This window comes from Ochotona princeps, chromosome 13 (assembly GCF_030435755.1).
Source record: "Ochotona princeps isolate mOchPri1 chromosome 13, mOchPri1.hap1, whole genome shotgun sequence".
Classification (NCBI taxonomy): domain Eukaryota; kingdom Metazoa; phylum Chordata; class Mammalia; order Lagomorpha; family Ochotonidae; genus Ochotona; species Ochotona princeps.
The window spans coordinates 4,458,576-4,470,085 of record NC_080844.1 but is presented as its reverse complement, the minus strand read 5'-3'; the positions used below and the strand labels follow the sequence as shown (position 1 = coordinate 4,470,085).

General features: G+C 48.2%; 1 protein-coding gene across 1 annotated transcript; it reads left to right on the top strand.

The window, feature by feature from the left end:
* Positions 1 to 200: 200 nt before the first annotated feature.
* HNRNPF (heterogeneous nuclear ribonucleoprotein F) lies at positions 201 to 7,718 on the top strand. The gene is made up of 2 exons (XM_058671204.1): positions 201 to 260; positions 5,795 to 7,718. The coding sequence occupies exon 2, from the start codon at positions 5,846 to 5,848 to the stop codon at positions 7,091 to 7,093; it is 1,248 nt and encodes a 415-aa protein (XP_058527187.1). The 5' UTR covers positions 201 to 260; positions 5,795 to 5,845; the 3' UTR covers positions 7,094 to 7,718.
* Positions 7,719 to 11,510: the final 3,792 nt, after the last annotated feature.

Below are 11,510 nucleotides of genomic sequence, written 5' to 3'. Positions count from 1 at the left end.
CTGATGGGCGTGTTTCTCTTACATTGTTCTCTGTATTACCCTATGAAAAGATAAGCCTTTTAGGGTGGGCTGGTGTGTGATTGGGTCTGCCCAGCCCTTTGGCTATAAAGCCTGAGACTGCTTGGGGTCTGTGACTGCTCAGAGCTCTTCAAACCAGGTGTGGTGCTGGTGGGACACCAATTTGTTTCTTGTCATTTCAGAACATTTGGTTGCCTGCCAGAAATCTCGCCCACTGAAGGCATCCTTGGTGGTACTATAAGGTGAGTTGAAGTCATTTTTCATTTTCTTTATTGTTTATTTTAAAGTAGGCATTTAAGGAAAGGCTGTTAAAAAAGGAGGCAGAGGGCCTGATGCAGTAGTCTAGTAGCTAAAGTCTTGCATGCGCCGGCAGCCCCGCTTCCCATCTGCCTCCCTGCTTGTGGCCTGGGAGGGCATTGAGGACAGCCCAAAGCCTTGGGACCCTGGACCCGCAAGGGAGACCTGGGAGAGGCTTCTGATCGGCTCACCTCTGGCCATTTGCAGTCACTTGGAGTGAACCAGCAGATGGAAGATCTTCCTCTATGAATAACTTATTTTCCCATAGAAGCAACAAGTCTTTCAATAAAATTGGAGAGACAGAAATCTGATCTTTTGGTATATTCTTGAAAGGGCCACACAGGCTACAGCTGGGTCTATGGAGACCCAGGAGCTTGCGGTCTCCCACGTTGATGCAGGGGCCCCAGGACTTGGCTTTTCCTTGGTTGCTTTCCCAGGCTGTAAGCAGGGAGCTGGATCGGGAAGTAGAGGACTTGGATTGGTGCAAGTGTGGGATGTCAGCACTGCAGAACAAATTTGATGGGACCCAGAATTTAACTTTTTGGTGAACAGAAGCTGAGCCAGGTGGTACATTCAGGTTTGCGACACTTAGTTTGGTCTTCACCACGGAGCTCACGGAGCACGTCCATTGCTTAGCTTAGGAGACATTCGTGTTCTATGCTGCTTACAGGTGTTTTAGCAGGGCGACTGCGCAGCATTCTTCTTGCACAAGGTATGGACTCCACGGGCTAGTTAATCCCTTGCTAATCTTCAACTCACTGTCCGGTCTTTGAGCATGGGGTCTCTGGCCTTTGGGAATGAGGGTCCCCCCCCCTTGATTTTGATGAGGCCCTTTCAGAAGTCCCAGTTGGGGTGCAGGGGGCCGCCTCTTACTGGAGAGGATCAGGAAGTTTTTTGGAAAGGTGGGTGGTTAATAGATTACAGGGATTTAGCTGGTGAGCATTACTGTGTGTCAAATCCCTAAGGGAGCCAGGTGTACTTCAGGTATCCAGGACAGAATCAAGGCAACCGGGGGAGCTGGGATGGAGCAGCAGGCAGCCTGACCCAGCAAGGCCTGAGGCCGAGAGGCAAGACGTGCAGGGCTGGTGGAGTGCTTGTCTTGGATATGGGATCGCAGTAAGGATTGATGACTATGCTGACAGGTTTAAAAATGCAAAATAAAGTTGCTCGTAGTGGAGGTAGGAAAGAATGTGACAAGGATGCAAAAAGAAAATGACATTGATAATAAATAGGTAGCTTTTTAAGATTGACTTATTTTCAAATTTTATGGAGATGGAAAAATGTTCCTTCTGCTCGTTGACTCCCTAAATGGCCTTCTTGGCCGGAGTGGAGCTGCTAAGCTAGGAGCTCGTTCCAGGCCTTTCACATAGGTGCAGGATCCCAATGGAGCACGCGGGCTGTCTTAAGTCATGTTCCCAGGAGCAAGAGGGAGTTGACTTGGGAGTAGAGCAGCCAAGATGCCCGTCACTGCAGGTGGAGGCCTGGTTAGATGAGATTTGAATGCTTGGTATACTTTTATTTCTTTGTAAGTATCTCTTTAGTTCCTTATTTTTTCAACTCTTATGAAAGATTTATTGTTGGAAGGGCAGATACACAGAGATGAGGAGAGAGGATGTGACCGCTGGTTCACTTCCCAAGTGGTTGCGACCCCTGGAGCTTAAACTACTTCTGGCTCTCCCACGCAGGTACTAGGATTTGGGCCTCTAATGCTTTCCTGGGCCACAAGCAGGAAGCAGCATGGGAAGTGGAGCAGCTGGGATCCCATATGGAATCCCAGCAGTTGCAAGGCAAAGATTTAGGCACTAGGCTACCACGCCAGGTCCTATTTTTAATGATTTCTGAAAAAAATTAGAAATAAAGGCTTGGGATAAGTTGTTCAGGAATTCTGTTCTATCTAGGCCTTGTTTGTATGTGGGAGATTTTGCATGCATTTGGAATGTAGTTACTGATGCATGCTGAGTGGTGCAGAAGGTGATTGGGAGAAGAGAGCTGCCAGGGACTTTATAAGCCAGAAACGGGAGACTATGGGTATTTGTGCCCTGAGGTTAACTATTAGTACATTGACTTTCTGAGAGAAACTATGGACAGGAAAGCAAGAAGGGAGTTGCAGGAGGGATTCCTAACTCCTGCCATAGGAACATCTGTGTTCTTGTAGTGGGAACAGGGGAAAGTAGAGGCCCTTTGAGGTGTTAACAGAAATGGGCAAGTGCCTGTACACCAGCCGGACCCAGGGAGGGTGAAAGTGGAGGACACTTGCTGATGTGTGAGGTGGTGAAGGCACTGGTGGTGGGCACATTGGGAGGGCTGTCTTCTATCACGTGATGCCAGTGGCCTGCTGCGAGGCTGCCCCGAGGCGGCCAGTTCCCCTTTTGGGAAGGTTTACATCTGGGGTTAAGGCAGATGTGCCAATGCCTCCTGGTTGGGGAGCATGTCTGTCCCTCGAGCAACTGTTGGGATCTGAGCCACTTGTAGCCAGTGGTCAGATACTTGGCATCTTGGCATCTAGTGGCACACAGGCAGAAGGGGCTCTGAGTTGATGTACAAAGGTAAGGGAGGGCTGGAGTGGTGCGTAGGGTCTAAGCTGAGCCAGCAGGACTGGAGAGAGGGCAAATAGCGCTTGCTTTCCAGACCAAAGCGCAGTTGTGAGTTTAGAGGCAGAGTTTTATGTTTTAGAGATTCCTTTTTTTTTTTTTAATAAGATTTATTTTTATTATAAAGTCAGATAGGTGACTGCAATGGCTGGTGCTGTGCCAATCTGAAGCCAGGAACTTCCTCCAGGTTTCCCACGTAGGTGCAGGGTCCCAAAACATTGGGCTGTCCTCAACTGCTTTCCAGGCCACAAGCAGGGAGCTGGATGGGAAGTAGAGCTGCTGGGATTAAAACCAGCACCCAAATGGGATCCCGGCACATGCAAGGCGAAGACTTTAGCCACTAGGCCACTGCACTGGGCCCCAGATTCCATTTATTTAAAAGGCGCAGAGACAGAAATGACTAGGCCAGCCAGAGCCAGGCACTTCTGTAGGTTTTCCACAGGGTACATCTCCTGCTTCTCCAGGTACATTAGCAGGGAACTGGATCGGAAGTGGAGCTGCTGGGCCTTGCATGTGCTGGCATGCATATGGGCACTGGTTCGTGTTCCAGCTGCTCTGCTTCCTGTCCAGCTCTTCACTGAAATAGGGAATGGCCCAGAGCCTTGAGACCCTGCCACCCAGCTTCTAGCTTCGGATCCACTCCGCTCCAGCTTTTGCAGCTGTTTGTGAAGTGGAGCAACGGAAGGAAGATCTTTGTCTCTCTCCTCTCTGTGAATTTGCCTTTATGATTAAGGTTCTTTAAAGAAACATTTTTAACAAATGCTTTACAAGAGTGGAGGAGCTGAGTCATGAACACGTGAGTTCAGGTGAGACGCTGACATGTCCGTTGTGTGGGCAGAATTTTTTAAAATCTGATTTTACTTTGAATTGATGTGGCACAATTTCGTATAGGCTGGGGTTGCCCCCCAAACGTCCACCCGTGACAGATTTTCCCCATTTCAGTGTAATGATGTAGTCATTTATAAGGAATCATCATTCTATCAGTCTCTGTAAGTGTACCGTGACATTGTTGGTTCAGGCAGTGTCAGGAAGTCCAGCATCCCATCCATTGTCTACACATGTCCAACAGTTTCCATCTTTCATCTGGAAAGAAAGGAATTCATGTTCCATTATACTCAGAATGTTTTTTAATGCATGCAGCAGGATGTATGAAAGTCAGCTTAGTACTACTTGCTACATGTGGCCTCAGTAGAGGTTGCTTGGCCCTTCTGCAGTGTTGGAGGCTACCCTATCGCCTGTTATCAACAAGAACTATTAGCAGAGAACTAATTCTTTGCTCTGTTTGGTGGTTGGACTATTTGCCTAGTGCTCTTTGGATGTTTAGACAAAATTGCAAACTTAAAAATTTGCATTCCCTAGGTTTATTGAATTTGAGTTCTGTCTACAATTGCCTTGGCAGGGCCATACGGCCTTGGCATTGGTGGCCTTCCTCATCACTGCAGGAGATTTCCACTGGGATTCCCAGTTGGTTATGGTTATTGTAAACAGTGACATTGGTGTTTTTGTAACCTACATGCTTGTGTACATGTTGAAAGAATACGCATGACTAGTGAAACTGCATACATGGTAGTTGTGTTTGGAGATTGCTGCTTATGAGTGTTCAATACAGACTCTGGGTAGTTTAGTAAATACCTCCTGTCCTGTATTGGGTTGGTGGCACAGGTGCAGAAGACTACCCAGCTACAGAGCTATGCATTCAGCACATTGACTGAAGTGTGAGGTTGTCACAATATCAAATTAGGTACACTAAATTTTAAAGTTACTACTGAGTTAACAGCTCGGTTTTCCTTCGGTTAAGTGTATCTGCAGTTTTTGTCTGTTTAAAGAGCTCCCGCCATGTTTTTTTTTTTGTCAGCACTACAAGATGGAGGATTAGCCCCCACAGTTTGAATGGCTTCCTGGCTCAGCAAGGACAGCTCAAAGACATGTTGATAAGGATACCGATTTCCTTCCAAATGGGTTCTTCGAAGTCTTCAAGACAATAGTCATTCTTGGTTTTGTGTGTGTGTGCGCACACTATGTAGAGTGGAGTATACAAAGCTTTTAATTTTTCTGTGTCTGGATTTGTCTTCAGTGACGTCATGTGTGACCTCATTTGCTTGGCGTTTACTCTGCTAGACATTTTTAGGCTGTTTTGCACACTGGGATTGGCGATTCCTTGTTGCATTGTGCTGTGGTTTCAAGCCAGTGTGCTGTGCCTGTTCCTTATTTGAACAGAATAGTAGGTTGCAGAAAGTGGGTAAATATGAAGTCTAGAGTTTAGGGAGAAGCTTAGTGAGGAGCTCATGAGAGTTCTACTCATCGTGTCTGGGTTAAGTGAATCTAGGGACATCCATGTGTCATTCTCCCTCTTACGCAGTAAGAGCTGGGCATTTCATAGAACTCGTGTAATAAAAGGTGCGTTTCATAGGTAAGAGTGAAATCCATACACTACTGTTTAGCAGTGTGCAGCTTCATTGGTTTTGGAAAAATACATGAATATGTCCAAAAAAATAAGTTTAATGATCACATTTTCAAGGTTGTGAAGGGCCTGTAAACTATTCCACTTCTTCTTTCTCCATTTCTTTTTAGAAATTGGCTTCTGAATATTGCTTCAATCTCAGCTGATCTGTAGAATTTGTAGGATTTTTGTCAATTTTTTGTTAGTGTTTGACAGGTAGCAGTCTTGAGAGGTGCAGGCCCTGTGTGCAGCTGCCTAACGGCTGTGTCCACAGGCCTGTGCCCGTGTGATTCAGTTGCTCATCCGTAAGGTGTTCAAAGTATTGGAAGGATGTACCGTGTCTTGTTCACTCATCTGAACCTTTCTGGCCTGTAAAATTGATTACTGCATTCTTGTTACACATAGTAAGTGAATTTTATGTGAAGTTTTTTGTTTGTTTGTTTTTTAGCCATAAAAAGTTGCACCCACGTTTGTCTGACATCTGCCCACTCAAGAATCCATGATGCTGGGTCCTGAGGGAGGTGAAGGCTTTGTGGTCAAGCTCCGTGGCCTGCCCTGGTCCTGCTCTATTGAGGACGTGCAGAACTTCCTCTCTGACTGCACGATTCATGATGGGGCCGCAGGGGTTCACTTCATCTACACTAGAGAAGGCAGGCAGAGTGGTGAGGCATTCGTTGAACTCGAATCGGAAGATGATGTAAAAATGGCCCTGAAAAAAGACAGGGAAAGCATGGGGCACCGATACATTGAGGTGTTTAAGTCTCACAGAACCGAGATGGATTGGGTGTTGAAGCACAGCGGTCCAAACAGCGCTGACACCGCTAATGATGGCTTCGTGCGGCTTCGTGGACTCCCATTTGGATGCACAAAGGAAGAAATTGTTCAGTTTTTCTCAGGGTTGGAGATCGTGCCAAACGGGATCACATTGCCTGTGGACCCCGAGGGCAAGATCACAGGGGAGGCCTTTGTGCAGTTTGCCTCCCAGGAGCTAGCCGAGAAGGCACTAGGGAAGCACAAGGAGAGAATAGGGCACCGCTACATCGAGGTGTTCAAGAGCAGTCAGGAGGAAGTGAGGTCCTATTCAGATCCTCCCCTCAAGTTCATGTCTGTTCAGCGGCCAGGGCCCTATGACCGGCCTGGTACTGCCCGCAGGTATATTGGCATTGTAAAGCAGGCAGGCTTGGAGAGGATGCGGCCTGGCGCCTACAGCGCCGGCTATGGGGGCTATGAGGAGTACAGTGGCCTCAGCGATGGCTACGGCTTTACCACTGATCTGTTTGGCCGAGACCTCAGCTACTGTCTCTCAGGAATGTATGACCACAGATACGGAGATAGCGAGTTCGCCGTCCAGAGCACCACCGGCCATTGCGTCCACATGAGAGGGCTGCCCTACAAAGCGACCGAGAACGACATCTACAATTTCTTCTCTCCTCTCAACCCGGTGAGAGTCCACATCGAGATTGGCCCGGATGGAAGAGTGACGGGTGAAGCTGACGTGGAGTTTGCCACCCACGAAGAAGCCGTGGCAGCTATGTCGAAGGATAGGGCCAACATGCAGCACAGATACATAGAACTGTTCCTGAATTCAACGACGGGGGCCAGCAACGGGGCGTACAGCAGCCAGGTGATGCAGGGCATGGGGGTGTCTGCAGCCCAGGCCACCTACAGTGGCCTCGAGAGCCAGTCTGTGAGTGGCTGCTACGGCGCTGGCTACAGCGGGCAGAACAGCATGGGTGGCTATGACTAGTTTTGTAGAGAGAATTTGAGTTATTTCAATCAAATTTTCACAGGCAGCCAAGAAAAAAGCAGTAAAGAGCAGTTATTACCCTAGAGGAAGCTGTGGGACCCATTTTGCACCATGAGTTTGTGAAATCTGGATTAAAAAATTACCTCTTCAGTGTTTTCTCATGCAAACTTTTCTTCTAGCATGTGATATTGAGTAAACTAAAACTATTTTCCGCTTTTCTCGATTAACATTTTAGTAGTATCCAGAGTGATGTTATCTGAGTTAAAGTAGTTTAAGTCTGTTAAATTGTGGATCTTCTACACCACACCACAGTGAACACATTGGGGAGACGTACTTTTTTGGAAAACTCAAAGGTGCTAGATCCCTGATTCAAAGAGAAACATTTCTCATGTTTGTTCATTCTAGTTTATATTTTCATTTAAAATCTTTTAGGTTAAGTTTAAGCTTTTTAAAAGTTAGTTTTGAGAATTGAGACACAATACTAATACTGTAGGAATTGGTGAGGCCTTGACTTAAAACTTTCTTTGTACTGTGATTTCCTTTGGGGTGTATTTTGCTAAGTGAAACTTGTTAAATTTTTTGTTAACTAAATTTTTTTCTTAAAATAAAGACTTTTTCACAATGACTGGCACAGATTATCTGCTAAGCAAAAGGTGGCAAAATTGGGTGGTTGAAAATTCGTTTTAATCGTAATGTATTTTGGTGTGAAATAATTTAGTAAAAATCTATGATCTCCCTTATATTCTTACAATAAGGCTAAAATAAAAATCTAATAAAGATGAACTGTGCATGTTGGAAATGGTGACTAGACACACATCCTTGGAAGTGTGGCATAGCAGCGTAGCCCCCGGCACCTGTGTGCGCTGTGTTCCCGACTGCTGATGCTGTCCTGAGGGATCCTTCCTCGGTGCTGGAGGTAATCGTTGTTGACCATTGCTTTATGTTCCAAGCTACAAAATATGCCTCGTTTAGGCTGAACATCTGGAGCAGAATTTGGGGTTTAGCAATAGCTAGTTGCTACAGGCTGCATATTACCTGTTACAGATCACCACCAAAAAAACGCTATTTGCAGTGGGAAATAACACCCAAATAGCTTCATGTCATTACCAGTTTCTGGTCTGATGTAACCTGAATAAAAACCAGAGCAAATATGAAGAGAATCGATCTTAAAAGTCGTGCTATGAAATACTTGGCTAACCAGTCTTGGTATGCGTATTTACTTGCTTGCTTTTTAAGATGTGGAAGTGGTATGTTCCCTCTGCATATTCACTCCCCTGTGGCCATGGAAGCCCTAAGTCTGGAGCTCCCCAGACTCCCATGGGGGTGACAAGGGTGGCTCAAGATTCTGGGGTTAGCTGTTTCGCAGGGGCGTTTTTGTGGGGAGTTTGACCAGAGGTGAAGCAGCCAGATTGAATGCCAGTGTTGGCAGACTACCTAAAAATGTTGAGCCAGAAGTCTGGTCTTGGCTAATATTTACTTTTTGGAAAATTTCTGTTTAATACTGTCTGCATAGTTAAGGGCTGCACACATGCTGATTGCCAGTTGGGATGGTGGTGGTCCAGGTAAGGAGCATGTGCTACTTCTGTGTCTGCAGGGAGGGAACGGGAGGGCCCACTCCTTAAAATCATCAGCACTTGGGGAGGTGGAGTTCCAAGGGTGTTCACTTGAATGGTCCTGGTGCTTCTATGTCATCAGCTTTATAGCCTGGAGAATGTTTGCAAGGTCTGTTGGCTGACACAGTTCACCTTTGTGCATCCACACACAGACACTTGCAGCAAAGCTTGGCCAGGAGGGTTGTGCAATCTAATGCTTTCCATCTGACAAGCTCTGATCTGAATGAGCTGGTTCATATCCCCTGTGAGAATGCTGTGCACTGCAGTGAGGAGGCCCAGTTCTACCAGCTCTCCAAGGTTGACCCGTATAGTTTTTTTTTTCCCCGTCTGGTTGGGGTTTGAATGCAACCATCTAGTTGGGGGATCCTAAAAGAATTTTCACCTGGATTGGCAGATTTGATTCCTGCGTGCACCAGCCTATGCAGGGTCAGGTGTGGTTGGCCAAGCACACCATGTGGCAAGACAAGCGCAAGCAGCTACCTGGTTAGTTATCCCCCAGCACCTTATGGCTCAGCCTGCAGACTTGGTCTTCAGGCACGCTAGCAGGTGTTGCAGCCTAGTAATTGTGTCCCTCACTAATCCACACCAGGCTGACCCAGTTCCTCAGTCTGCACATGCTGTGGCCTAGCCTGGTGGTTTCTGTTCTTGTCTGGCTCTTAGGGCTGTGGATGTCAACATTAGTGTATCCTGGTCTGACCCCAGACCTGGCTTTCCTGGTAGCAGGAGTGTCCACAAACTGCCTGGTTGTCTCCCAGCCCTTGGGTTATGGTGATGATGTGGCCCAGACTTGGCAATTGCCAGCAGGTTCTGCAACCTGGCTCGACCCACCTCCAGTCTCAGCACTCTATTGAGTGCAGCATCCTAGCCCAGCCTGGCCCACACCCAGCCTTCGTGCGAGCTGGTGGTTGCTGGGGTCCAACCTGGCTTGTCCTATGTGCCCTGTTCTGGCTCTTGCCTGTCCCTGTGTGTGCTGTGGACTGGCCTCGCCTCCCAGCTTTGTTTGCACTCATCAGAAGCTGCAACCCAGCACCCAGCAAGGGAGTTGCTGCTTGTTGTAGTATCACCATACGATATAACCTCAGTGTCTGCCTGTAGTGTCTATAACTCCTTTATAGAGGAAAAAGGAGTTCTCTGAACATTTCCTTAAATTCTCAGGCTAGAGTCCTTCCATCTTCTGTTCTCACTGGCCGTTGATGGCTTCTCTTCCACCATGTACAAGAGAAAACAGCAAGCCAGAGAGATACCATGAGGGAACACTAGGGAGAGTGACTACCCATTCCAAGTTGGAAGACAACAGTACGCGGAAGAAAAAAGGAAGACCTGGAGAAAGCAGGGGTGGGGGTGCTCCCAAAGATCATGGTGTGCAGGCATCTCCAAGGTGTGTGTCTGCCCCCGACCCCCCGCAAGTCCTGGTTTTAGGGCATAGGAATGCTGAAATTTCTACCTGTTCTCAGTTCATGCCAGAGCAGCAGGGCCAAAGTTGTTGGATTGGCTGCTGTGTTCGCAGGTGCATTATTCAGGAGTGGAACGTGAGTGGCCAGGACTTCAAGGCTCGTTTGTGTGGAAGGCAAAGGTGTCTGTGAAGACTGGAGACCTCCACAGGTAGCCTGCCAGGGCTGGGCAGGGTATGAGTTAGATCAAAACCTCAGCCTTCTCTTGATTGTTCATGTGGGGGCGGTGATTTCCAGATGAAATAGCAGAAAGTTGGAAATGGAGTGGCCAGGTCTTGTTCAAGATGGGGCAGCTTTCCCAGGTGGGCCACACAGCAGCCTCACCAGGACTTTGATGAGGAGTGTTGCATTGCAAGGGGAAGCTCTCCTGCTGGGCCATGATGCTGGCACTGATGAATGTCCAGTGGCAGTTCCCAGATGTCTGCCAAGCACGGTTGTCCTGAGGGGCCTGGATGGGCATGGGCCTGGTTTCCTTTGTCCCTGGGTGACAAGCAGGGACAGCTTATCAGTGCCACTTGGGTTCAGTATATCGTGGGCTGGAAGCTGATGTGTGCCATTTCCATTGGATGTTTCCTGAACTAAATCGAGTCTGGGGTGCAGAGCCTGTCGAGGTGGAAGGGTGAAAGGCAGCCCGCATTTATTTACAGGTCAACAATCAATGCTCTGAACCGCCCAGTCCAGGCTGAGGGAATGAGCCACCTGCAGGGCTCTTTGGTATGGGCTCTGAGTTGGCTTGGGCAGGAGTGGCCTGTGTGACCAGTGGGTTCAGGTCAATCGCCATGGCTTGACAGATCTCCAGCTTGTCAGCACAAGGAGTACTTGAGACCTCACACCAAGTCCCTGGCTTGTGACAGAGACTCCGCAGTGGTAGGACAGACCAGGGAATAAGGACAGAAGGGCTGTGAAGCGTGTGTGGCTTCGGAGGTTTGGGCTACACGTGGCGATCCCACTCCCTTTTGCCTGTCCAGCGTAAAAGGTGGGCTGTAACAGCTGATAGCAGTCATCAGGAACTGAAGCTCTATCACACCTTTGAGACATACCCCCTTTTTCCAAGGTGCTGTTGCCCTGGTGACATGGGGCTGCCAGCAGGGATCTGCGTTGGTGTGACATACTTGGGTAGACTTAGTGAGTTAAGTGGCCAGGGCGCTTGGGCGCTGGAGGCGGGTGGGGCACACCTTGTCTGGTGGTCCGTGAGCAGGGATCTGTGGCCCAGAGCCAGCCTCCCGCCTGTCCCTGTAGGAATGTTGGTGCACAGCCATGCCTGTAGCTGCTCTCCAACAGCCCTCAGAGGTTCATAGCAAAGCACTGACAAGCTACATCCGAGAACACGTGGCCTACAAAGCCAGCCAACCT